At 38.8% G+C, this 25,867-nt stretch overlaps 1 protein-coding gene across 1 annotated transcript in view; it reads left to right on the forward strand.

Moving 5' to 3' along the window:
* egfra (epidermal growth factor receptor a (erythroblastic leukemia viral (v-erb-b) oncogene homolog, avian)) overlaps nucleotides 1–25,867 on the forward strand; it is a 51,766-nt gene that overhangs the window by 22,965 nt on the left and 2,934 nt on the right. Inside the window, 28 exon segments of the mRNA XM_043261074.1 lie at nucleotides 8,116–8,267; nucleotides 8,466–8,652; nucleotides 8,881–9,015; nucleotides 9,111–9,179; nucleotides 9,663–9,689; nucleotides 9,692–9,780; nucleotides 10,159–10,300; nucleotides 10,853–10,969; nucleotides 11,249–11,375; nucleotides 11,558–11,589; nucleotides 11,592–11,630; nucleotides 11,754–11,844; nucleotides 11,980–12,178; nucleotides 13,348–13,481; nucleotides 14,414–14,504; nucleotides 14,717–14,874; nucleotides 15,015–15,056; nucleotides 15,986–16,107; nucleotides 16,397–16,539; nucleotides 17,106–17,204; nucleotides 18,259–18,444; nucleotides 21,071–21,137; nucleotides 21,140–21,225; nucleotides 21,541–21,616; nucleotides 21,748–21,894; nucleotides 22,158–22,255; nucleotides 22,335–22,499; nucleotides 24,861–24,902. Coding sequence (XP_043117009.1) covers nucleotides 8,116–8,267; nucleotides 8,466–8,652; nucleotides 8,881–9,015; nucleotides 9,111–9,179; nucleotides 9,663–9,689; nucleotides 9,692–9,780; nucleotides 10,159–10,300; nucleotides 10,853–10,969; nucleotides 11,249–11,375; nucleotides 11,558–11,589; nucleotides 11,592–11,630; nucleotides 11,754–11,844; nucleotides 11,980–12,178; nucleotides 13,348–13,481; nucleotides 14,414–14,504; nucleotides 14,717–14,874; nucleotides 15,015–15,056; nucleotides 15,986–16,107; nucleotides 16,397–16,539; nucleotides 17,106–17,204; nucleotides 18,259–18,444; nucleotides 21,071–21,137; nucleotides 21,140–21,225; nucleotides 21,541–21,616; nucleotides 21,748–21,894; nucleotides 22,158–22,255; nucleotides 22,335–22,499; nucleotides 24,861–24,902 — 3,062 coding nt within the window.

Genomic DNA, 25,867 nt, shown 5'->3' on the forward strand with positions numbered 1-25,867 from the left:
CTTTTTTTATTTAGCACAGCTACAGAAGTAGCTGGATATCTTTGTCCATATTAGGTATTTCCTGGTACAGCAGTTATCACTTCTGTGAGTTTTGATCTTGAGAGCACACTCTGGCTTTAAGTATGAATAAAACATACACTGCATGACAGTGTTGATCGCTTCACTTTGGATGCAAAAAAATAATCTTTGAATTAAAATCTAGATTTATTCACACTGGCCCTTGAAAACCTGTACATGAACACTCTTGCACTCTCTTGGGGTGGACGTTGGGGTTGGTTAGAATCTCAAAGCAGGAACCAACTGGTCATAGTAACCACCCCAACCTTTTTCAAGCCTTTTCCGGATAATTTTGTAGTAACATGCTAAAGAAACCAAATACGCTCACACCCTTTTGAAGAAAGAGCATTTAAAAGGCGTGACCAGACAGTAAATTGCTTTTTTCTTTTTGTATTTTTGCAACAAGTTTTACATGACTCAGGTTCTTGGTGTTAAACCTGTAGTATGAGTGCATGGGAATGTACATTATGATTTCAACACACCTACAGCCAGCGGCAATAAGAAACACTCACACAGTTACGTCATACCTGGACAAGAACAGTATACTTACAGCCAGCCTAGGTACAGCCACACCTTACCTTTACTGTCATTGCACTCGGCCAGAGGGAGGAAGCGAAGCAACTCAAGATTTAACGATGAAACATTGACGTTGGCTACCTCTGGCCATGATTTCTTCATCACATGCTACAGTTACGTCTGGATGAATGGAAAGCATTCTACGGTTTTAGGACGTCATGTGTTTTGTGCAACATCCTGCAAAATCAACCTGTCATCTGCTTCAGAAAGCTTTCAATCTGCCCGTGACCAATGCAGGAAATGAGTTGCTCCATATCGGCCGTCCTAGATAACACCGTTAAGGCTCTGTTTATGAATTTATCTTGTCAAGTGTGTAGGCGGTAGGCCGATGGCTTTTCTCTGGGCTATGAAACACACTTTTATTGCAGTAAGTGTAAAGGAGAGCACAGTGAACCTGTTTTTTTCATCCTCAGTTTTTCCTACTAAGCTGTTCCTCATAACAGAAGCACTGTTTTTCAGAACTACTTAGTACTTTTACCCAGTTTTTTCTACCTGGAGTCCTCTTGAGGCCCAGTGGAGGAAACTCAACTACAGTTTGTAAACTACTGCTCTGAGATATAGAACATTCACTTTGCAAATACTGTATACTGTAAATCCTTCTAAACAAGTTTGAAGTATGTATTTGCTTCACTTCCAACTCGTCGCACATGGACTCTTGGTCAGGACCCCTTGGAGTCACCCTTTTCACCCCTTGAGCGTATTTTTTAAGGGTACAACATTACTTCTTGTACAGTCCATTGAATTATTTGCATGCAATTGTAAAATTGTAAAATTGCACTTTTGGGTTTGTTCCTGACATTACATTATTTGCCCTCAGAACACTTGGTATGTTTTACATTTTTAAATAAATGTTATATTTATCATAATGACAGCATTATTCCCCCATATATATTTTAATGACAGTGTTCCTTGCATCTACGTATTGACACTAGAGGTTTCTCAATAAAATTAATGGTGTGCCTTACATGTTGGTCACCTTACATGAAGGTTAAAGGATACCCGATGCCAAGAAGTCCTGTCTAAGCATCCATATGTGACAAGCTGGAAGTGGGAACGAGAACATGTTGGTATTTGTCATTTGTTGGTACTGAATATCACACACAAAAGAAGCTTTTGTTGTCTAAAAAGAATCAGTTTTTCTGTGCAGCAAACCAAATGCACTAAACTGAAAGAAGACAGGGTATGACTATAGGATATATTGTAAGTAATTAAAAAAAATCATAGTTTTAGTTTTGAAATGTGTCACACTTGGAAAGTTTTACACAATCAAGAAATATGTTATCTAATGTCTAGTGAAGATTGTTGATATGTATTTGTTCAAAGAAATAAGACACCCAACAATAGGAATGTTTATCACTTACTCACTCTCATGTTGTTCCAAAACTGGATGAATTTCTTTTTGTGAGAAAAAAGGAGATATTTATTGACTATACAATTCAAATTTGGACCCCATTGATTTTCATTGTATGGACAATTATAGTTAAAACATTTAAAATATCCACTTTTGTGTTCTGCAAAAAGAAAGAATGGCACGAGTTGAGTAAATTACGGAATTATCATATTTGGGAAAACTTATATTTTAACAAATATGCCTTATGCTTTAATGCCTTTTTAAACACCTTTTGAGACTTCTGTCGCTGACTTGTTTACAATTTTAAGCTTTTCCTTCAAGACCAGACACGTTAAAGAATGCGACCCAACAACCTAACTGCAACGATTATTGCCCCTACTCCAACACCTCATCAAAGCTACAATACTATGAGTTTTGCTAAGAAAACTTGGAGAAGTGAATTCTACAATTGTGTTGTACAGTTCATCCATTCAGTGTTTATAGAGACAGACGCTTATGTGACTATAAATCTCTGTTCTGCAAGACCTGGCCTCCATGTCTCAAGCTGGCTTCTCTAAACCATCAACATACATTTTAAAACTGGACTCTAGTTTATCCTAAAACTAGAAGCAACTGTGACTGGTTGAGTTGTTCGGCCTCACTGTTGTCTGAACTGCCATCCACACAACAATGCTTTCAACCACACATTATCTTGTGGGGATCAACACAGCACCAAAGACCTCACAGGCCCAACAGCATGCTAAATTATTCAGTTTGGTTTCTAAACGTCTCTCAAATTCTGATGGCACCCAGTAATTCACCATACAAAAACATTGTGGTCAGCACAAACCATATTTAGACTAGCTGCAAGTGATCCCACATTTACTGCGGTTTGAGTTACATTGAATCTCGATAATGGCTTAGTGAGATTGTCAAATCGCAAATGCTGAAACTGACTTAAATAAATACATACACTTCGTGTTTCAGAGTGCTGCATGGCACTGCGCTCTTTACGCATGAGCAGCTCATAAAGTAAATATGAAATAAAAATAGCTAGCTCTCAAAGCTACACTGATGTACTAAAACTGAGAGAATAAGATACTGTACCAAGAAGCTCACTGTGATTAATTGTTTTGTCTTTGCGTTGAGGTTACTTTGTGTCTTATCTAACATTTTGAAATGCTGACTTCCTTTGAATCAGTGCTTTGCATTTGATCAAGTGAAGCTGAAATGACTGGATCTGTCTTTTGTTACACAATAACTTAATTACTACATATGCCATAATATAATTATTCACAATTTCACAGTCTGATGCATTTATTAATGGAAACTGCTAAGATGTTTGTCTCGTTGGGGATATCTAGTGGTGCAAAATAGGAGTTGCTGATGACTAATTCTGTCACTAATCATTAAAACCTTACAGTTTTAGTGGCTTTAATTCTATTTTTGCATTTTAGTCAGAATCTTAATGGTCTCTGCAGCAATTTGGAACAGACTGAGTAAATAAAGTAGTTTTTTTGCCAAATGAGTGTGTGAGAAAGATTCCATTCATATGAGCTTTTGCCATGAGCACTATTCACCTTTAGTCTTTTCACTGCCACTCAAAGCACTTAAAACAAACGCCCGCCTACTCTGAATTCTAATTGGTTCATTAGCTGCAAAGACACATACATGTCTCAGATTGGCGCCGACTCCAGCAGTCTCATTTAATTTATTGCAATCGTTTTAGCCTTTTATTTGTGTGTAATAAAGATTTTTAAAATGCTTGGCCCCCTCCGAGGATCGCCACCTTAACGTGGTGGAGGGGTTTGAGTGCCTGAATGACCCCTAGAGCTAGGTTGTCCGGGGCTATATGCCCCTGGTAGGGTCTCCCATGGCAAACAGGTCCTAGGTGACAAGCCAGACAAAGAGCGGTCCATGACACCCTTATGGAAAAGACCTGGAATGGAGTCGCGACGTCGCCGGTATGGCGCAGCCGGGCCCCGCCATGGAGCCAGGCCTGGGGCCGGGCCGGCATGCGAGCGCCTGGTGGCCGGGTCTTGCCCCACGGGACCCGGCCGGGCTCAGCCCAAACAGCGGCGTGGGGCCATCCCCGTGGGCCCACCACCTGCAGGAGGGACCGTGGGGGCCGGTGCCTTGTGGTTTGGGTAGCAGTCGAAGGCGGGGACCTCGACAACCCAACCCTGGACTCAGAATCTAGTTTTAGGGACATGGAACGTCACCTCTCTGGGGGAAGGAGCCTGAGTTGTTGCGTGAGGTTGAGAGATACCGGCTAGAGATAGTCGGGCTCACCTCCACGCACTGCTTGGACTCTGGAACCCATCTTCTCGAAAGGGGCTGGACTCTTCACTACTCTGGTGTTGCCCGCAGTGAGAGGCGGCAGGCTGGTGTGGGCTTGCTCATAGCTCCCCAGCTTAGCCGCCATGTGTTGGAGTTTAACCCGGTGGACAAGAGGGTCGCCTCCCTGCGACTTCGGGTTGGGGGGAGGACTCTCACTGTCATTTGTGCCTACGGGCCGAATGGCAGTGTAGAGTACCCGGCCTTCTTGGAGTCCTTGGGAGGGGTGCTGGAAAGTGCTCCAACCGGGACTCTATCGTCCTGCTGGGGACTTCAACGCTCACGTTGGTGATGCTAGTGACACCTGGAGGGGCGTGATTGGGAGGAACGGCCCCCCCGATCTAAACCTGAGTGGTGTTCTGTTGTTGGAATTCTGTGCTAGGCACGGTCTGTCCATAACGAACACCATGTTCAAGCATAAGGGTGTCCACCAGTACACCTGGCATCAGGACACCCTAGGGCGGAGGTCGATGATCGACTTTGTGGTTGTATCATCTGATCTCCGGCCGCATGTCTTGGACACTCGGGTGAAGAGAGGGGCGGAGCTGTCAACTGATCACCACCTGGTGGTGAGTTGGATCCGTTGGCGGGGGAGGAGGCCGGACAGACTTGGCAGGCCCAAACGTACCGTGAGGGTCTGTTGGGAACGTTTGGCAGAGACCCCTGTCAGGGAGATCTTCAACTCCCGCCTCCGGCAGAACTTTGACCGGATCCCGAGGGAGGCTGGAGACATTGAGTCCGAATGGACTATGTTCTCTACCTCTTTGGTCGACGCAGCCGTCCGGAGCTGTGGCCGTAAAGTCTCCGGTGCGTGTCGTGGCGGCAACCCCCGAACCCGATGGTGGACACCGGAAGTAAGGGATGCCGTCAAGCTGAAGAAGGAGTCCTATCGGGCATGGTTGGCCCGAGGGACCCCTGAAGCAGCTGACAGGTACCGTGGGCCAAGCGGACTGCTGCCCGGTGGTTGTGCAGGCAAAAACTCGGGTCTGGGAGGAGTTCGGGGAGGCCATGGAAAATGACTATCGAACGGCCTCAAAGAGGTTCTGGCAAACCGTCCGACGCCTCAGAGAAAGGGAAAGCAGTGCCCTGCCAACACCGTATATAGTGCTGATGGGAACCTGCTAACCTCGACTGGGGATATTGTGGGGCGGTGGAAGGAATACTTTGAGGACCTCCTCAATCCCGTCAACACGTCTTCCACTGAGGGAGCAGAGGCGGGGATCCGGGGACTCGACCATTACCCTAGCTGAGGTCACTGAGGTGGTTGAGAAGCTCCTCTGTGGCAAGGCACCAGGGGTGGACGAGATCCGCCCGGAATACCTCAGGTCTCTGGATGTTGTGGGGCTGTCTTGGCTGACACGCCTCTGCAGCATCGCGTGGACGCGGGGAAAGTGCCTCTGGACTGGCAGACGGGGTGGTGGTTCCTCTTTCAAGAAGGGGACCGGAGGGTGTGCTCCAACTATAGGGGATCACACTTCTCAGCCTCCTGGGAAAGTCTATGCCAGGGTACTGGAGAGGAGAATCCGCCCGATAGTTGAACCTCGGCTTCAAGAGGAACAATGCGGGTTTCGCCCTGGACGTGGAACACTGGACCAGCTCTATACCCTCTCCAGGATGCTGGAGGTTCCTGGGAGTTTGCCCAACCAGTCTACATGTGTTTTGTGGATTTGGAGAAGGCATTCGACCGGGTTCCTCGTGGTGTCCTGTGGGGGGTGCTCTGGGAATATGGGGTAAGGGGCCCTTTGCTAAGGGCTGTCCGATCCCTGTATGATCAGAGCAGGAGCTTGGTTCGCATTGCCGGCATTAAGTCAGACTTGTTTCCAGTGCATGTTGGACTCGACAGGGCTGCCCTTTGTCACCGGTCCTGTTCATTATTTTTATGGACAGGATTTCTAGGCGCAGTCAGGGGCCGGAGGGGTCTGGTTTGGTGACCACAGGATAGCTTCTCTGCTTTTTGCTGATGATGTTGTTCTGTTGGCTGCATCTGGCCAAGACCTACAGTGTGTGCTGGGGCGGTTTGCAGCTGAGTGTGAAGCGGCAGGGATGAAAATCAGCACCTCCAAGTCTGAGGCCTTGGTCCTCAGTCGGACAAGGGTGGCTTGCCCCTTCAGGTTGGTGGGGAGCTCCTGCCCCAGGTGGAGGAGTTTAAGTATCTTGGGGTCTCGTTCACGAGTGAGGGAAGGATGGAGCGAGAGATTGACAGGCGGATCGGTGCAGCTTCTGCAGTAATGCAGTCGCTGTACTGGTCTGTCATGGTGAAAAAAGAGCTAAGTCGCAAGGCGAAGCTCTCGATTTACCGGTCGATCTTCGTTCCTACTCTCACCTATGGTCATGAGCTTTGGGTCATGACCGAAAGAATGAGATCCCGGATACAAGCGGTCGAAATGAGTTTCCTTCGTAGGGTGGCTGGGCGCTCCCTTAGAGATAGGGTGAGGAGTTCAGTCACTCGGGAGGAGCTCGGAGTAGACCCGCTGCTCCTCCACATCGAGAGAGGCCAGCTGAGGTGGCTCGGGCATCTGTTCCGGATGCCTCCCGGACGCCTCCCAAGGGAGGTGTTCCGGGCATGTCCCACCGGGAAGAGGCCCCGGGGAAGACCTAGGACACGCTGGAGAGACTATGTCTCTCGGCTGGCCTGGGAGCGCCTCGGTGTCCCCGGAAGAGCTGGAGGAAGTGTCTGGGGAGAGGGAAGTCTGGGCATCCCTGCTTAGACTGTTGCCCCCGCTGACCCGGCCCCGGATAAGCGGAAGAAAAAGAAGAAGAAGAAGAAAATGCTTGGCCAGAGCCTAGACCTGTGGTTTAACTTGAAAATTGCAGTCTACATGCAGCCCATGTAATTTGTGCAATTGGAACAGGTTTGCATTGCAAAATGGGTGAAAATTTTACAAATGTGAAATGCACAAGAAAACTCAAGGCTTTAACTGTTGCTAAACTGTGTAAAAAAAAAACTTTGATCCATTGATCTGAATATGAATTTAATTAGTTTTATTATTTTAAATGTATTATTTAAAATTAAGACTATTAGTGCATTTATTTGGACAAAATACAATAAAAATATTCTGAAATATTAATACAATTTTAAATGATTTATATTGTAATATCATTCTAACGCTGACTTTGTGCTCAAGAAACATTTGATCAATTCTGAAAATGCTTGTGTGTAAACCATGTTTTTGAAGTTAAATTCTGTCAAAAAAGAAAAGTTTAGTTTGAATTAATTGAATTAATTGCAATATCACAGATTTTCTTATTATCGTTTATCATTATCACCTGATTGACTATATTTACCCACTAAAATGTCATTCAGTGTCAGGCACTTTCATCACAAAAATCTATTTACAACACATTAAAAGATTAATTACTTTTTTTTTTAAATTTGTGTGTATCCTAAGTTTCACCCATTTGTCAGGGATAATTTCCAACACAATAAAATATAATACAAGTCAGAATAAGCATGTTGTGTGAATTTTTTATCTTTTAAAAATTGAAGGATTCTCTGGTAAATAGAGAGTACAAAAGAACAGTATTTATTTTCAACTAAATTTTTTGTCTTTACTTTCAATGTATCCATGCTGAATAACTTTCCCAGGTTTTCTTTAATACTGAATGAACAGAAATGATTACAATGTGTTCAAAAGTATATTCAAACGTATTTTGTTTCTGAGGTTTAACAGCTGACCAAATTGCAAAACTAATGAAAACTTAATCACCACCAGATACATTTTTTTGCTTCTGTTGGTTTTGCTGGTATTGTAGTTTTTCCCATAAAGGCCTCGGATGGATTTAATTGGGCTTTTTTTTTTCTCTGTGTGTTTAAGTGTGTCAGGGAGCAAACAACAAACTGACTCTTCTGGGAACAGTGGATGACCATTATCAGATTCTGGTAAAAATGTACAGCAACTGCACCGTCGTTCTGGAAAACCTGGAAATCACATATATGACAGCAAAACACGACTTGTCCTTTCTCAGGGTACGACATATGCTTTTTCAATGAGATTTTGCTGTTACCTTAGTCTTTGGTTGTATTTTTAAGTCATCCGTACACCATATTTTTATCATGTTGCTAAGTTCAGTTTAGAAATTTAACTCAGTTTAGTTTAACTCTTTGTTGTAGGCTTAGAGAGTTTTGTGTTTAATTCTATATTGTCTTCTTGTTCCTGATGTTTAGAACATCCAAGAAGTCGGTGGCTATGTCCTTATTGGGATCAACACGGCTCCTAGTATTCCTCTTGAGAATCTGCGCATCATCCGTGGCCACTCTCTTTATGAAGATAAATACGCTTTATCTGTCCTCCTGAACTACAACAGCAGCATCAGACAAGGCGTGAACCAGTTGCCACTGACTAGCTTAACTGGTATGTGGTTATATAACACTGTTCATTGTGCGCGCGTGTTTCCTGATAAATGGAAATAACAAATTCTCCTAAATGACCTATATTTAGGTCTTTCGCCTAATTTGTTTTGTAGAGGAGTGAAATTCATTCATTCTCATCATTTGGAAAATATCAATTGACCTGTGTTTCAATTGTGAAGTTTGTCATACGGGAAAGCATTGTTCAAACACTGCAGTTTTCCTTTCCTAGAAATACTGAAGGGTGGAATAAAATTTGGCAGTAACGATTTTTTATGTAACGTGGAGACCATCCAGTGGACTGACATTCTGAACATGAAGAGCCAGCCGGAAATGAAAGAGCCGGAACGAAGCTCAGCACAATACTGTATGTCCTCAGAAGTTTGTTTTTTTACATGTATATTAAATGGTGCTAATTCATTTTGCATTTTGAATACGTTTGTTTTAATTTACCTCTCACAGGTAAAAAGTGTGACAAGAGCTGTTATAATGGTTCCTGTTGGGGCCCTGGTCCCCAAAACTGCCAAAAAAGTAAGATCATTTTTTTATTTATTTATCACATCATTTTTGATCAGTTTAAAGTTTTTAATCAGTTTACATATTATTTTAAATAACCACCTATAATTGATGAATGATGGTGCACTATATACTATATGCAAACATTAAAAATAACATTTAAAAATTATGCCATTTACACGTGACATTTTCATGCATGTTTTCAAGTTTAATACTGTTTATATTTAACCCTGGCTTAGCAATTCATAGTCCAACTACAAACTGCATTGCAGCAACATTTTAAGATTTCTGTTTTATGAGTAGTTTTTAATGTGCCTCTTTAGTTTATTAAGTTGATCCTTGGCTTATATTTCACAACTGCTGAAAAGCGCTACTTGACCCCATAGGAATGTTTTGAAAACTCTTCAGAAGAATATCGAATTGTTTTGCTGTACTCAACTCTAGCAAACACAGATAGTACTGTCAGGATCTGTGAAATTTCTCTCTCACTGTATCTAGTGACTAAGGTGATCTGCGCGGAGCAGTGTTCGGGAGGTGTAAGGGGCCCAAACCCATTGACTGCTGTAATGAACATTGTGCTGCTGGCTGCACAGGACCCAAACCAACCGACTGCCTGGTGAGATCCGAACAAATAATTCACTTGTTTGCTCATTAATCTTTCAGTACATACTGAATGCTGAATATAAGCCTAAATACAGTTAGTGAAGTCATGCTTAGCTGTAGACATAATGTTTAGATATAATGATGAACTAAACTGGTTTAGAGTGAATAATGACAGTAATCTGAGTCAAAATGTGAGAAATTCACAGCAGCTTAAATGTGTTAAAAACACACTTATTTTGATTAAATAACAGTACCAAGGATGCCTGCAGCGTTACATTCAAACATTCATTACCAGTGAAGTGTACAGCTGCAGTAAAAGTAACCTCAAGGGCAATAAAAAATACTATCAGACTAGTGTGCTCATGGGAAATGTTGTTTGTGTGTTCTGTAGGCCTGTAAGGACTTCCAGGATGAGGGGACATGTAAGGACGCATGTCCACGGCTCATGCGCTACGACCCCAACACCCACCAGCTTGCTCCCAACCCTAATGGGAAATACAGTTTTGGGGCAACGTGCATTAAGAATTGCCCACGTAAGGCTCCTCAAGACACAATCCTTCATTCTGCTTTCGTGGCTAAACACATAACCAGATTCAAATTATATATTTCATGCGAATTCAAGCTGTTAGATGAAAATTCATAACAAATGAAACACTTGTCATCCTTGTATAGTTCTAAACCTTTTTTTATAAATAAATAAATATATTTATATATATAAAAAAATGTTGAAAACCATGATTGCCGGTAGAAGCCAATGGCTACTGGAAAATGTTTGGTTAGCAACATTTTGCTCAGCAGAAGAAAGAAATTCATAGAGGTTTGGAACAAATATTGACAATATTGTCATTTTGGGGTGAGCCATCATTTTAAATCCTGAATTCTAGCATTGTGAACCTAGTTTTAGGGGAACCAGGATTGAAAAATAAGTGACACTTTCCAAGCAAAGATAAACACTGGTGTGTCTTCAGCTGTTGCTCAGAAAGTGCATTATCATGACAGGATGATTTGATGTGAACGTCAGTTTCTGTTGTGGTTCTTTGTGGTTTATGACACTGCTGGTTTGTTTTTTGTTTTTTTTTACACAGACAACTATGTCGTGACAGACCATGGGGCATGTGTAAGAACATGCAGCCCTGGCACCTACGAGGTGGATGAGGGTGGAGTTCGGAAATGCAAGAAGTGTGATGGCCTTTGTCCAAAAGGTACAGTTGAGATTGTTTTGTAACAAAAGAAAAAAATACAGCTTGTTTGTTTGTTACACATTTAGCTTTGCAGAAACATTCATCCATTAGATAAATTGAAAGCCGTTTAAGGTTTGGACTAAAGGACTAAAGACTTTTTTCTATCATTCAAAGCATAAATTCAGTCAAGTGTGTCTGAACTTTTACTGGTAACAGGCTTGTATTTGTTATTGCCTTAAATTCTTTACTTGAGAAAGAAGTCGACGTTAATATTTAGTATGTTTTCAACCATACCTCTAGTTTGCAATGGCCTGGGAATGGGGCCTCTGGCCAATGTCCTGTCAATCAATGCCAGCAACATTGACTCCTTTGAGAACTGCACAAAAATCAGCGGAGGTGTTGCAATTCTCACCACAACATTTAATGGGTAAGAAAGATGTTCCACACTCTCTGATCAAAAAGAATTTATTCCACATAGCGAAATACCATTCTGCGTTGCTTTTTAGACAATTATACATTAGAATATTTTACAATTTTATATATTTAGTTGTGTGATTGACCCAAATCTTTTACATTCTCTGATATGATTTTTATTGCTATTGTTTACAGTGACCTGCATACTAAAACTCCAGGGCTGGATCCGCCAAGCTCAACATATTCAAAACTGTAAAAGAAATCACTGGTGAGAATGCTGCGGTTTAATATTGGACAATTTGTAACGGTTAAAATTGTCTTTCATGTGGACCTTTAGCCCCTCGGTGTTCGTAAACAATCCTGAAGATATTCTTCCTCTCCTAACTCAAAGGCTACCTGGTGATTCAGCAGTGGCCGAAAGACATGCCATCCCTCGGCGCCTTTGAAAACCTTGAGGTCATCCGTGGACGTATAAAACAGCAGTAAGTCAATAAAAACATGTCAGCAATCTCAGAGAATTTTGACGCATGACAATAAATTGCTGCTCCTAAATAAATCACGCTGTAGAGTTTGTTTCTTGTATAAAGAAACCCCATGTTTCCTTCCTGCTCCCACAGAGGTGCATTCAGCTTTGCTATCACCCAAACTGAAATTACACATTTCGGCCTGCGTTCTCTGAGCGAGATCAGTGACGGCGATGTGGTCATCTCTCAGAATAAGCATCTCTGCTATACCAGCCTTGAAGATTGGTATCGCCTCTTCAAATCTAAACAACAGAGTGCCAAAATGTTAGGAAATGCTAATGCTACCATCTGCATGTAATGAATTATCTCAATAACACCTTTCAAACCGTTTCAGTTTGGTTCACCCAAAAAAGACAATTCTGAGTTATTTCCCCTTAAGTCATTTCCAATCTATAAAGGACAAAAGGAGAATTTTTAAAACAATCTTCATGCAGTCCGTTTTCTAAAGACATTTCATAGTGACCAGATTATGTGACTTTGAATTGAGCGAGGAGTGGATTTTTAAAAGTTGAAGCATAGTGGTTTTCACTCTTTCCAAGAATGCTCCACTACCGCTCCATCACAAGCAGTGAGCGAGGAGTTTTAAGCCCAAAAGAGGACATCATGAAAGCTCTGTAAATGTTATTCATATAACTTAAGCACTTTTGTAGATAATAAGCGTCCTTAAATGAACTCAATGTGTACAAATGTTGCAAAAATGTCTTACAATTTGATTAACATTGCACAGGCCCAATAGTACAATAATACAGGAGCTGAATAGAAATTTTTGATAATACTGTATGTTTAAACAACAGCAAAAGTGCAATACACAATAGATTCAGTAATAGATTCCCTCAATAAACTATACTATAAGCTATTTGTTGTAGCTGTTAAGTAAAGGCCATGCTGAATAAGTTATAATATGTGCTTTGTAACAAATAAACAGTCAATAAGCTAGTAAAATGTATGCTAGGCAACTATGTAATAGTGTTTTCAAATCTAAAGTGGTACCTTTATTTTGGGGTCTCTTAACTAGTTGCTTATTAGCACACATATTACTAGAATATTAGACATTTATGAGTAGTAATTAAGCCCATATTAATGCCTTATTCTATATGACCTTATGCTACATCTCTAATCCTTACAACTACCTTACTAACTATTAATAATAAGAATTTATTTGAGGGAAAAGTGATAGTTAATGGTGAATAAGCGTTCCCTATTCTAAAGTGTTACAGACAGTCTTAACGAAGATTCTTCAAAACGTATTATTCTACATTCTGCATAAAATTAAATGCACGGGTTTGTGCACGAGTAAATAAATAGTACCAGAATTCTCTCTTTTGGGTGAGATATTCCTTCAAATACAAGCAAATACAATTTGTAACACAATGTTTTACATGTTTTACAGACATTCCACTCTAGGTTGATTTAAAACACATACATCTTTTGTGCCAACGTTTTATCTTAATGTCTGTTACAGCGAATCAGAACAGGACATGTGATGAGATGTGCACAGATGACGGCTGCTGGGGTCCTGGTCCCACTATGTGCTTCACCTGTAAGCATTACAGCCGTAAAAAATACTGTGTGGCTTCCTGTAACCTGCTGGCTGGGTGAGTGAGAGCTCTGTTATGCCTTAATTCTCATATTTAATTGCTAACAGCTCTACAACAGGGCATGTCTCTGATTGCAAACATTTAAATCCCTGAAATTTACACCCCAGATGGGATGAAATATTTACTGGGTTTATTCCTTTTTAAACAGAGAGTTGAGGCAAAAATAGTATTAGACATAAGTCGATCAGAAGGCCCATTCTTTCCCGTTTGCATACACCATGCTTCTAAGCTTGTGTGCTTAAAGGAAAGCAATACGTTTTCATTTTAAACATATGCATATGTAGGTACTGAATTACCTCACACAAAAAAACTGTAAATGGAAGATGGAAACAGTTAATTCATAACATTCCTGTAAAAGTTAACGTTCAGATATGCCGGTAAGACATAGAAATGTATACATAACTTGTTCTGTAGCTCTAAATTGGTTTAATGTTTTACTAATGTTTTATTTTCAATGGTTCCAAGAGTTCCTATGATTTGTTGCAGGTGGGGCCTTAATTAGTGGGACACTGAAAGAAAATGTATCGCTTCTCCTTTAACCCACCTGCAACAAATTATAGGAACTCTTGGAACCATTGAAAATAAAACATTAATTATGGTTTTGCAGAAGTGAACTCTTTTATAAAACATTTATCTTTATAAAAAAAAAAAAAAAATAATAATAATAATAACAGATTAAGATGTCTCAATCAATCGGCTACAGTGGCACAGCTATTTTACTTTTTTGGTCACTCTTTGATTTTAGGATCAAATACTAACTCTACGTTAAGAATTTAGAATATGATAAGGCTTTAATATGTGCTTTATACATACAGCCAAAATGCTGGTGATATGCTTTCTAATAAGTAACAAGAAACATAAGTGTTACCATTTCTTTGTTCAGTTATGATTATAACTATATTGACTAGAATGGATTTTTGTCCATACAGTGAGCCACGTGAATATGAGGTCAATAAAACGTGTGTCGAGTGTGACCCTGAATGTCTGCTCATGAATGAAACCAAGACCTGCACCGGTCCTGTAAGTATCAAACTCGTACAACAATACCACATGTTCCGCGGTCAGTAAACAGTGTTTATTCTTATTTTTTAAAATGCTGATGGCAGCACACCATTCTCTCAAACCAATGTTTTCTGTCCCAGCTGTGTCCTGAAGACACATCATTAAATTCACATCACTCGAAGACTGTAGAAAAGTTGCTTGTTGCTATCTAATTGCCAGCTTTTGTCCAGGGACCCGACAAATGTACAGATTGTGCAAACTACAAAGATGGGCCGCACTGTGTAACACGCTGCCCACAAGGCATACCGGGAGAGAAAGACATACTCATTTGGAAATATGCTGACACGATGCGAGTGTGCCAGCCCTGTCATGAGAACTGTACCCAAGGGTGAGAGAGGCACTGTATATGATGCTTTCATTTGTATGTAATGACATGAAATGGTCATTTGTGGAATATAACTAGGTTCATCAAGGACATCACTAGTGTCCACTAACTGTGATTGATGCAGTTTATGTTTTGCATTGCAGATGTACTGGGCCTGATTTAAAAGACTGCAAAGATTTCAAAGGGTAAGAAGAGAAGTCTTATAATATTTTGCTGCATACACCCTTTTTCCAGAACATCTCAAGAATCATATTGTTTATCCTCATATATCATCATAGTTTCTGTTGAAAAAGTAATAGAGGCTGTGAATTATTGCATATTTTTAGAAAATGGTACCAAATACTTAAAACTTTATCACAATATGGAATAAATGGACATGATGCATATGGTTAGAGATAAAGATATTCTTCTTAAGAACAATGTGCCTTTGTATTGAAGTGTAGGAATAATGGAAATTATTTTAGCTTGTACAGGACAATGATGTATCTTCCAGTGTTATCATTACTGTTAATATATAAGTCTATAAATCATACATAGGCCTATGGTGCTAAAATAGCTAAATGATTGGCCTTATAAGTTATGATAAATAATCAAAACATTTAAATGTATTGATGGAATAGTTTAATATAAAAGTTTTGAATAAATACATTATTAAATGACACAATAAATACAATGACATGCCACTGAAAATCATCTTACTAATTCTAAGGGATATATATATATATATATATATATATATATATATATATATATATATATATATATATATATATATATATATATATGGGAGCATTGGCGATAAATCTTGATCCAGGCACAATTTTGGTTCGACAAAGAACAGGCAACATCATCAGTAGTGTGTCCTTGCATCATTGAGTGTTTTGGCCCTTTTACATAATATTTCTATTAATTACTTCATATACAGTGACAAAAAAATCTATAGTTTCATATTTGTAATATTGTAATATTTTAAATTTAAAACTCTTCGCATGGTGTAAATCTAAGTAATATCTAAGAGCAAAATCCCTTCTGTTCTGAGATGTAGTTACATCTCAAGAGAGGACCATTTTCCACTGCAGAAAGTTCAACTCAGTAATGTTCCTTCCGTCTGTAGTTCTGGTTTGCCCATGATTGCCGCTGGTGTGGTTGGAGGTCTGCTGGCGTTTGTTATCCTGGGTCTAGGAGTTGCTGTTTTTCTGCGCAGAAGGCACATCAAGAGGAAGAGAACCTTCACGACGACTCCTACACAAAGAGAGAGGTCAGATCACAAGACAACCATAATCCGAGTATTCTGAGTGTCTACTGTTAAACAATCAAATACTTGTAAGGTAGAAGCTGAGTTTGCAGAGAATAATGGGTGAAACCATGTAAGATTAATGCAGTGAAGCCAGTTTACTGTCGTAGTGTCAACAGTGAATGCTGATGGGAATTGGTCATTGAGGCAATAGCTGAATACAGAAAGATTTATGTTATCCCATACTCATTCAAAGACAGGATGTGTTTGCGTGTTGAGGGCAGCTTTACTGACTCTGTTTGTCTCTACAGCTAGTGGAGCCTCTGACCCCCAGTGGCGAAGCCCCCAACCAGGCCTTGCTGCGCATCCTCAAAGAGACAGAGTTCAAGAAGATCAAAGTGCTTGGGTCCGGAGCTTTCGGCACTGTGTATAAGGTGACTGACCTCCATTTAAAGCGACAGTTCACACAAAATTGACCATTACTCATGATTTACACAACCTCAAGATATTCCAAACCTGTATAAAATTCTTATGTTAAACATTTAAACTTCAAATATTGTGAAGAATGTAGGCAACTTAAAAAGCTGGGTTAAATATGGACAAACCCAGCAATGGGTTAAATCTTTAACCCAACCTTTTTTGGCAGTAACTTAGCTGCTGGGTCAAAACAACCCAATTGCTGAGTTTTTCTATTATTTAGCCAGCATTTTTTAAAAGCAATATGGTTACCAGAAACTATTTCTGTTTTACCCACATTCTTTACCCAATATCTTAATACGTACTCAATGCGTTTTGCTACATGCTTGTCATCTTTTCTGTTTCGATGCCTTCTTAATTTTGTCTACAACACGATCTCAATTAGTTTTTGATCTGTAGACATAGATGTTATCTCTATATCTCAAGATGGTGTCAGCTGTGAAACCTCATCGGTTACAAAACACTGGGTGTTACTTTGTTTGCAGCACGAAATATTAAAACAGATATGTGTCTGTTCCTGCAGGGCTTGTGGGTTCCAGAGGGAGAGAGTGTCAAAATCCCTGTCGCCATTAAGGTCTTACGAGAAGCCACGTCTCCTAAAGCGAACCAGGAGATCTTGGATGTGAGTCTGAATTTTGGTGTTTGCCGTGTCGCGTCAGACCATATTCACAAACTATTACTTAATGTCATGTTGTCAATTTGCTTCTTAAAAAATGCACAGACAGTTAAAGAGGCTTCAACAAGTTACATAAGAATATTTAAACATTAAAAGATATTTGACTGAAATTGTCCAAAGTCTGGACTCAGCTGCTGTAGCTACTGAATTAAAACATTTAAAATTATGACAGCATTTAAAAGTTGGTGTATTTTACTAAAACACTTTTGTCTACATTCTTTGATATAAGTTAACATTTACGCTGTATGACTCATCTGTATGACTCAATTAACATGTAAATTATTTCAGTAAAGACAGACAGTAAAACTGACATTTCGTAATTCTAGTTAAGATAATGATTGCACAGAAAAGTGACGCTTGCAGCTGAAATCTATCCTACATAACCTTGACTTAAAGGGTAATCTGACCATGTCCCGCTGGATGTTGTGTGGAGTTGATATAAAACAGAAAACTTCAACATGGAGGAGGATTTTCTGCTTTTTGCACCCCATACATTTCAAACACAAAGAATGTAATTTCCTCCAATATTCTCTTTGATTGTGAGGATGTGGCTGTTCAGGCTGCTTCTCAAGGTCACTTTGAAGATAGCTCATCTATGTAAACACGCAGTATAAACTTTTTGAGAATCAGCAGAAACTGAAATTCAACAGATCTACACAATACATTGCATATTAAAAAGGAAAAAATAAATGAAACAGAGACCAGTCACTCCCTCATATTTTGAAAGGAAAAGGTTGTTGGTATTGGCAGCTCTAAGACGCTTAGGAAAAATCCAGTTTATTGCCCAGGAGTTTGATTGTTAGTGTTCCTTCTAAGTTTAGATTTTCCTGAAGCGTTTTTTTCTTCTAAACCCAGTCCTTCATCCCTGCATATATTTTCTAATGTGTTCAAGGCACATAATTTGTTCATTTTAAGTCGACAGGGACTATAAACAGCGACAGTGTTTGTCATTGTTGCTTTATACTATATATATGCTGACCTCATTTGTTTGTATCTGAAGGAGGCCTATGTGATGGCGAGCGTTGAGCATCCTCACGTGTGTCGTCTGCTCGGCATCTGCTTGACCTCCACCGTCCAACTTATCACCCAGTTGATGCCCTATGGATGTTTGCTGGACTACGTCAGAGAAAACAAGGATAACATTGGCTCTCAACACCTGCTCAACTGGTGTGTGCAGATTGCTAAGGTAAATGGATTGTTGTTTTAATTGCTGCTAACCACTGAGTCATTTCAGCTAATGATGAACAGATGTTTGAGATGTCAATTTAATGTGTTCGGTACAATTTATTATTTAAATTCAATATTTTAATACAAACTCGATTCCAAAAAAGTTGGGACACTGTACAAACTGCGAATAAAATAATTTAATAAAGGAATGCAATATTTTACAAATCTCATAAAGCTGTGTTTTATTCACAATAGAATATAGACAGCATATCAAATGTTCAAAGTGAGACATTTTGAAATGTCATGCCAAATATTGGCTTATTTTTGGATTTCATGAGAGCTACGCATTCCAAAAAATTTGGGATAGGTAGCAATAAGAGGCCGGAAAAGTTAAATGTACATAGGAACAGCTGGAGGACCAGTTTGTAACTTATTAGTTCAATTGGCAACATGATTGGGTATAAAAAGAGCCCCTCAGAGTGGCAGTGTCTCTCAGAAGTCAAGATGGGCAGAGGATCACCAATTCCCCCAATGCTGCGGCGAAAAATAGTGGAGCAATATCAGAAAGGAGTTTCTCAGAGAAAAATTTCAAAGAGTTTGAAGTTATCGTCATCTACAGTGCATAATATCATCCAAAGATTCAGAGAATCTGGAACAATCTCTCTGTGCGTAAGGGTCAAGGCCATAAAACCATACTGGATACCCGTGATCTTTGAGCCCTTAGACGGCACTGCATCACATACAGGAATGCTACTGTAATGGAAATCACAACATGGGCTCAGGAATACTTCCAGAAAACATTGTCGGTGAACACAATCCACCGTGCCATTCGCCGTTGCCGGCTAAAACTCTATAGGTCAAAAAAGAAGCCATATCTAAACATGATCCAGAAGCGCAGGCATTTTCTCTGGGCCAAGGCTCATTTAAAATGGACTGTGGCAAAGTGGAAAACTGTTCTGTGGTCAGACGAATCAAAATTTGAAGTTCTTTTTGGAAAACTGGGACGCCATGTCATCCGGACTAAAGAGGACAAGGACAACCCAAGTTGTTATCAGCGCTCAGTTCAGAAGCCTGCATCTCTGATGGTATGGGGTTGCATGAGTGCGTGTGGCATGGGCAGCTTACACATCTGGAAAGGCACCATCAATGCTAAAAGGTACATCCAAGTTCTAGAACAACATATGCTCCCATCCAGACGTCATCTCTTTCAGGGAAGACCTTGCATTTTCCAACATGACGATGCCAGACCACATACTGCATCAATTACAACATCATGGCTGTGTAGAAGAAGGATCCAGGTACTGAAACGGCCTGCCTGCAGTCCAGATCTTTCACCCATAGAAAACATTTGGCACATCATAAAGAGGAAAATGCGACAAAGAAGACCTAAGACAGTTGGAAGCCTGTATTAGACAAGAATGAGACATCCTATTTCTAAACTTGAGCAACTTGTCTCCTCAGTCCCCAGACGTTTGCAGGCTGTTATAAAAAAAGGGGTGATCCCACACAGTGGTAAACGTGCCAAACTTTAGCCTAAGACATTTAGCTTTTGACATGTGTTGATGCCATGAAATTTAAAATCAACTTATTTTTCGCTTAAAATGCTACATTTTTGTATTCTAATGTATTGTTGTATAAAATATTGAAAATTGAAACATCCATATCATTGCATTCTGTTTTTATTCACAATTTCTACAGTGTCCTAACTATATTTGGAATTGGGTTTGTGTGTATATATATATATATATATATATATATATATATATATATATATATATATATATATATATATATATATACTGTATATATGTTTTTCTTCTAATATATAACCTATTACAATTAATTTAGTTTTAGGTAACACTTTATTTTAAGGTGTCTTTGTTACATCTTACATTAAATGTACTTTAATAACATTAAATTAATATTACTCAGTACTTCAGTGTATAATTCCACTGTAACAAGGACATTTTACAGTAAAGTGTAACATAAATTTATTATCAGTGTTACATACATCAGTGGAACAGTATTACATAAAAAATAAACATAACTAATCTGTTACAGTTACTAAAATGTGTAATTAAACTAAAGTTTAACTTTAAAGGGGTTGCATAATTACTATTTCTTGTTGTGATATTTATTCTGTATTTATTTTCAGAATAAACTCAAAGTAAAAAGTCACTAAACTCCGATGCTAAACTGATGCTAGCTGTACTTTAAAATTAAACGATTATAATCTTAATTCAAATAATTAACAATTTTAAATGTCAATCTAATGTACTCAATACAACGATTTACTAAATATCAGTATTTTAATATATTTTTAGTTATTTATTATTTCTCTTTATTATTCATTATTTCTTTATTATTCATGTGTATAGTGACGTTGTTCTCTGTTTTGGCATGTGGCACACAGACACTTAATACTTGGTCTTTTCATGATTGCATTATTAAAGTTCCAGATGTAAATCCTCATGTATCATAACATTTTAAATAAGCTTCAGGGATGTTATGCAGTCATGAAACCCATAATAATGAATTTTATTCTGTTGTCAGTGAATTTGTATTTCCAGCCTGAAGGAGTACATCGTTATATTTATTTATGTCAGCTAAAATCTTTTGAAATTCTCTTGGACTTTTTTTATTAGGGCATGAGCTACTTAGAAGAGCGCCATCTTGTGCACAGGGATTTGGCTGCTCGTAATGTGTTGGTGAAGACCCTCAGCATGTGAAGATCACAGATTTTGGCCTGGCCAAGCTGTTGAATGCCGATGAGAAGGAGTATCACGCAGATGGTGGCAAGGTCTGTTATGTCTTTTTGAGAAAGTGAAACTTAATGAAAGAACTTTAGCTGTTTTTCCATTTTATTAGACGGAACGCTCTCCTAAACTTTCAAGCCAAAATGATCATTTCAAAGCAGCTTTACAGAAATTCATACTGTCATGTATATAATATATTAGTTCTTTACAATAAACTATCGTCAAAAGCTAATGCCGTGATGAATACGGGCTTTTTAGTTTGTAAACAATATAAGGCTAGGGCCTACTGATAATCAACATCTAATGTGTTCACTTCTAACTTATAGAGATTTTTATCGTCTATCTATATCCTTCAACAGGTGCCAATAAAATGGATGGCACTGGAATCCATCCTACACAGGACATACACCCACCAGAGTGACGTTTGGAGTTATGGTTAGTAACGGTTTTCTAATGTCATTTCTTTTTTTTTAGAAAAACATTTTAGTCTGGATTACTTATATAGACTTAAGCGTAATAAAGAAAACGTATTGAGAAAAAATGAATTGAATGATGCGCTACTTTAGGTGTGACGGTTTGGGAACTGATGACATTTGGAACAAAGCCCTATGATGGGATTCCTGCAAGTGAAATTGCTGAAGTTCTAGAGAAAGGAGAAAGACTTCCTCAGCCTCCTATCTGCACCATTGACGTGTACATGATAATGGTCAAATGTAAGTGTGAATAAATTGCTGCATTACGTAGTACTTTCTTGCCATTTAATAAATGGTGCGCTTATGAAACCTATTAATATTGATATTGTCAGCGATAAATTCTGAGCATGCACAATTAAAAAGCATCAGCCAATATCTAATATCTATACCTATGAAAAATAAATAAATTGATACCGTTAAGGTGTAACAAGATGATACAGTTGCAATTCTTAAAGTCTCATATCATCATATCTCATCTTCATCATATAACTGTTTTCATCTAGGTTGGATGATCGATGCAGAGAGCAGGCCTCGCTTCAGGGAGCTCATCGCTGAGTTTACTAAAATGGCACGTGACCCGCCTCGCTATCTCGTCATTCAGGTGAGAGAAACACAAATCCGATTTCTTCACTGGAGAATCCCTCACGCATGGTCACTGATGAGTGTTTTCCTGTTTGCAGGGTGATGATCGAATGCATTTACCCAGTCCTTCTGACTCCAAGTTCTACCGTAGTCTGATGAGCGGAGAGCTGGACGAAGCTGTGGATGCAGACGAGTATTTAGTGCCCAATCACAGCTTCTTCAGCAGCCCCAGCACCTCCCGCACACAGCTGCTGCACTCGATGGTAACACATACATTATTGCTGCTACTGTATTCATAAAAAGCCTTGCTTACATTCGGTTAGTCACTTCAAATGCCAACTCATTTCTGATACACGGCTTCAACCTCATTATAAAATGATAAAGTCACCGTGCAAGGATACAAGACAGCCAGTATGATTTATTTTTCTCAATTAAACAGAACAGAGATCAAAACATGAAATATACTAGCTTTTTGTTTTCTATTACTCAGCAGAGAAAGTCAGCATTAAATTCAGGATTAAATAAATCACAGTAAAGTCTGTGCGCAAGCCTTTACTGTCATTTATTTAATGCTAAATTTAATGCAGATTTTTTTTGCTGAGCAATAAAAAGAAAACACACCAGTATGTATCATGTTTCAAAAAAAGTTCAAAAACTGAACAACCACGAAAAGTACAATGTTTCCAACACTAAAATAAATCAGCAAATCAGCTTATCAGAATTATTTTGTGAAGGATCATGTGACACTGAAGATTAAACTATCTTGCTACCTTAAATGACCAATATTAAAACTGATAAAGTTTTGTTTAAATAAATTCAAAATAAAAAACTAAAATTAAAATGAATAAATAAAAAACTTAAGTTACTTAAGGCATCACAGTATCCTAACTGCAGTATTAAATATAAATGTTTGTTTTACATTTTACTTTTAAGAACATACATAATTATTAATTGTAGGGAATATATAGCCAATATATTATGCTTCCATTGTAAAAAAAAAAAAAAAAAAAGCAAAAACAAACAACTGTAAATGTACCTTTGGGAACTTATTCGCAAAACACAAAATACTAAGCTTCATGTACATTTCTTGACGTATGAATTTTCCACTGAGTGGAGCTAAAACAGTGTTTGTTCTTTGCAGAGTTGGTTTTTAATATGTCACTGCAGTTCTGACTAGAAATGTTAGATGAGTGATGCTGTATCTCTAATGCTCCGTGATGTTTTGAAAAATAGAATTCGTATGCAAGGATTCCAGAGCTACCGAGCAAACTTGTTACGTTTGGAAAGCAAAACAATATGGAGCTGTAATCATACCGTGTAAAAAAAAAAAAAATAAAAACGGACTCCCTGTTTTACCACCTCTAGTTTTCACTAGTCCACTGCATTTAGTTATATATATATATATATATATATATATATACACACACACACATACACACACACACACACACACACACACATCACAAGTTATACTATATTGCATACTAAATGAATGCAACAGCCCTATGGACAGCACAATTTAAAACATCTGTCAGAGCCGAACGATCCTCACGGTACCAGTAATGCAGGAACTGGAGGCGATATCTGATGACAGCGTTGTGTGCTTTCACTCAAAAGGACAGAAAGTTCACATTGCAGAGGCGTACGTACCTGGCCCGATTTTCGTCTTCTTTCTGGCCTGGCCTCCTTCACCCACTTCCCGTTCCGCTGTCCTTCTGTCTGTTCACCTTCTCCCCCGCTTCCTCCCAGCTGCCTCCTGATTAATGACCGTTCCGCAGCAGAAAAGCAAAGCACGTCTGTCCAAGAGGACTCGCCAGGCCTCAGCGTTCTGAGTGTTTCCTGGCCTCCCGCCTGCCGCTAAGTGCGTGCAAAAGCTCCTTCAGCCTTTCAAGTCTGATTGCTTTCGCGGGCAACACTTGTTAAATTTTTTTTGGCAGAACGAAGACCTTGAGCTCAGACGGAGTCTTATATAACACGGTCATTGAGGCATAGCCATTTAAGGCTCTAGTTTCTCTGACAGATGGTAGCTTATTTAGCGTATATGTTTTTCCCCCCCTAGTTCCTGGTGTTTTATGAACGTGTTTTGCAAAAGAAAACCTACGACATGCTTAAGTGAACTGCTGACTAGGTTTTGTCAATAAGGCTGGCTCCTGTTCTCCTTGTAACTGGTACAGGCCTGTTTTGTGCACGTGGTGCTGAATACAAAGATTTATACAGTCCTCAGTAATCATCTTTCCATGTCAGTTGAATGGATTAGTATAAAGAGCTACTGAAATAATAAAATGCAAAAAAATGCATTGCCTTATATGTTAGCACTGCAAAACTATCACAGGGCTCTTCAAAAGTAGATCAGTAGTTGTATAGTCCTCCCATATTAAAATGAGTTCATTAAAGTTCTTTTTTAATGGCTTTGCAGTATAAGTTATGATAGGATAAGTGTATATAATAATACTGCATTATTAGAATCACAAATATAGTTCAATATTCTAATCCCCTTTTGCACTGTTTGTTGAAAAACTAGCGAAAAATACTTTATTACGCAACAATATTTGATTGATTTTACAATTACATACTTGTTTTTAATCAGTTAGAAATAAACACATTGTTCGTTTTGTTTTCTTCAGAGTTTCAACAGCAGCATTGGGAACTGTCATAGCAGAAACGGGGTAAGTTCAATTTTCACATCAAATCACATTTTGTTTATAAAGCACAATAAAAACAAAAGCAGTTGACCACTGTGCTGTAGAAATGATAAGCTTTTTATATATGTGATGGAAACAACTTCAGTCTGAATCTCAGCACGGTCAACAGTTGTTAAGAAAACCATGACATGATATAAGACAGGCACATGGCTTTTCAGGTGCCATCTGCATAGAAATAGTAAAAATAATAATAATGCGAATGGTAATAGTCTAAAGGTTAGATAATAACAGACCAGGGGCCAAAATGGAGCCCTGCAGAACTCCATAATCCAAAGTCAGAAAAAAAAAAGTTGCACAACCAAAAAATAAATAAGTAAACAGGAGAAAATGAATTTTAAGACTGCAGTAGCTGATTTAAAACATCATGGTGTTTTTTTAACTATTTGTCACTTAAAACAATTCCTCATGCAATTGTTTTTTTATTGTTAATATCAAAAAATGTACTAGAACCAAGGCATCTTTAGCGTAAATGGAACGGAGAAAATTTCATTACATTTTTACTTTTTATCTAAATTCATAGTTCTTTTTTTTCATAATTTAACAAAATCATTCATTGGAAATTGCACACCATAAAATACTGTTATTGATGTTTAGCTTTATTCGTCATGGTGTAAATCCCACAACTAAGCGTCAAAATTTGTGTACATTTTTTTTATAAATAATTAAATATTTACATGGTCCATTTAAATGATAATAGTTTTAGAAAAATAATGTTCTTTTTTTAGGATGTATTTTCATATTTTGGGTCAAAATACATGATATTTTTAATATGAATAGCTCAACCTGAACATAAAAGTTGCACAGCTAAAGAAAGACCCACAATATAAAAATTAACTAAGACAACCAACTTGTTATGCAGCTCTACCCAGCTATGCTTTTGTTATCTTCTAACCAGTCACCTATTAACAACTACAAGAAATTCAATCGGT

Source organism: Puntigrus tetrazona, chromosome 16, assembly GCF_018831695.1.
Source record: "Puntigrus tetrazona isolate hp1 chromosome 16, ASM1883169v1, whole genome shotgun sequence".
In the NCBI taxonomy this organism is placed as follows: Eukaryota; Metazoa; Chordata; class Actinopteri; order Cypriniformes; family Cyprinidae; genus Puntigrus; species Puntigrus tetrazona.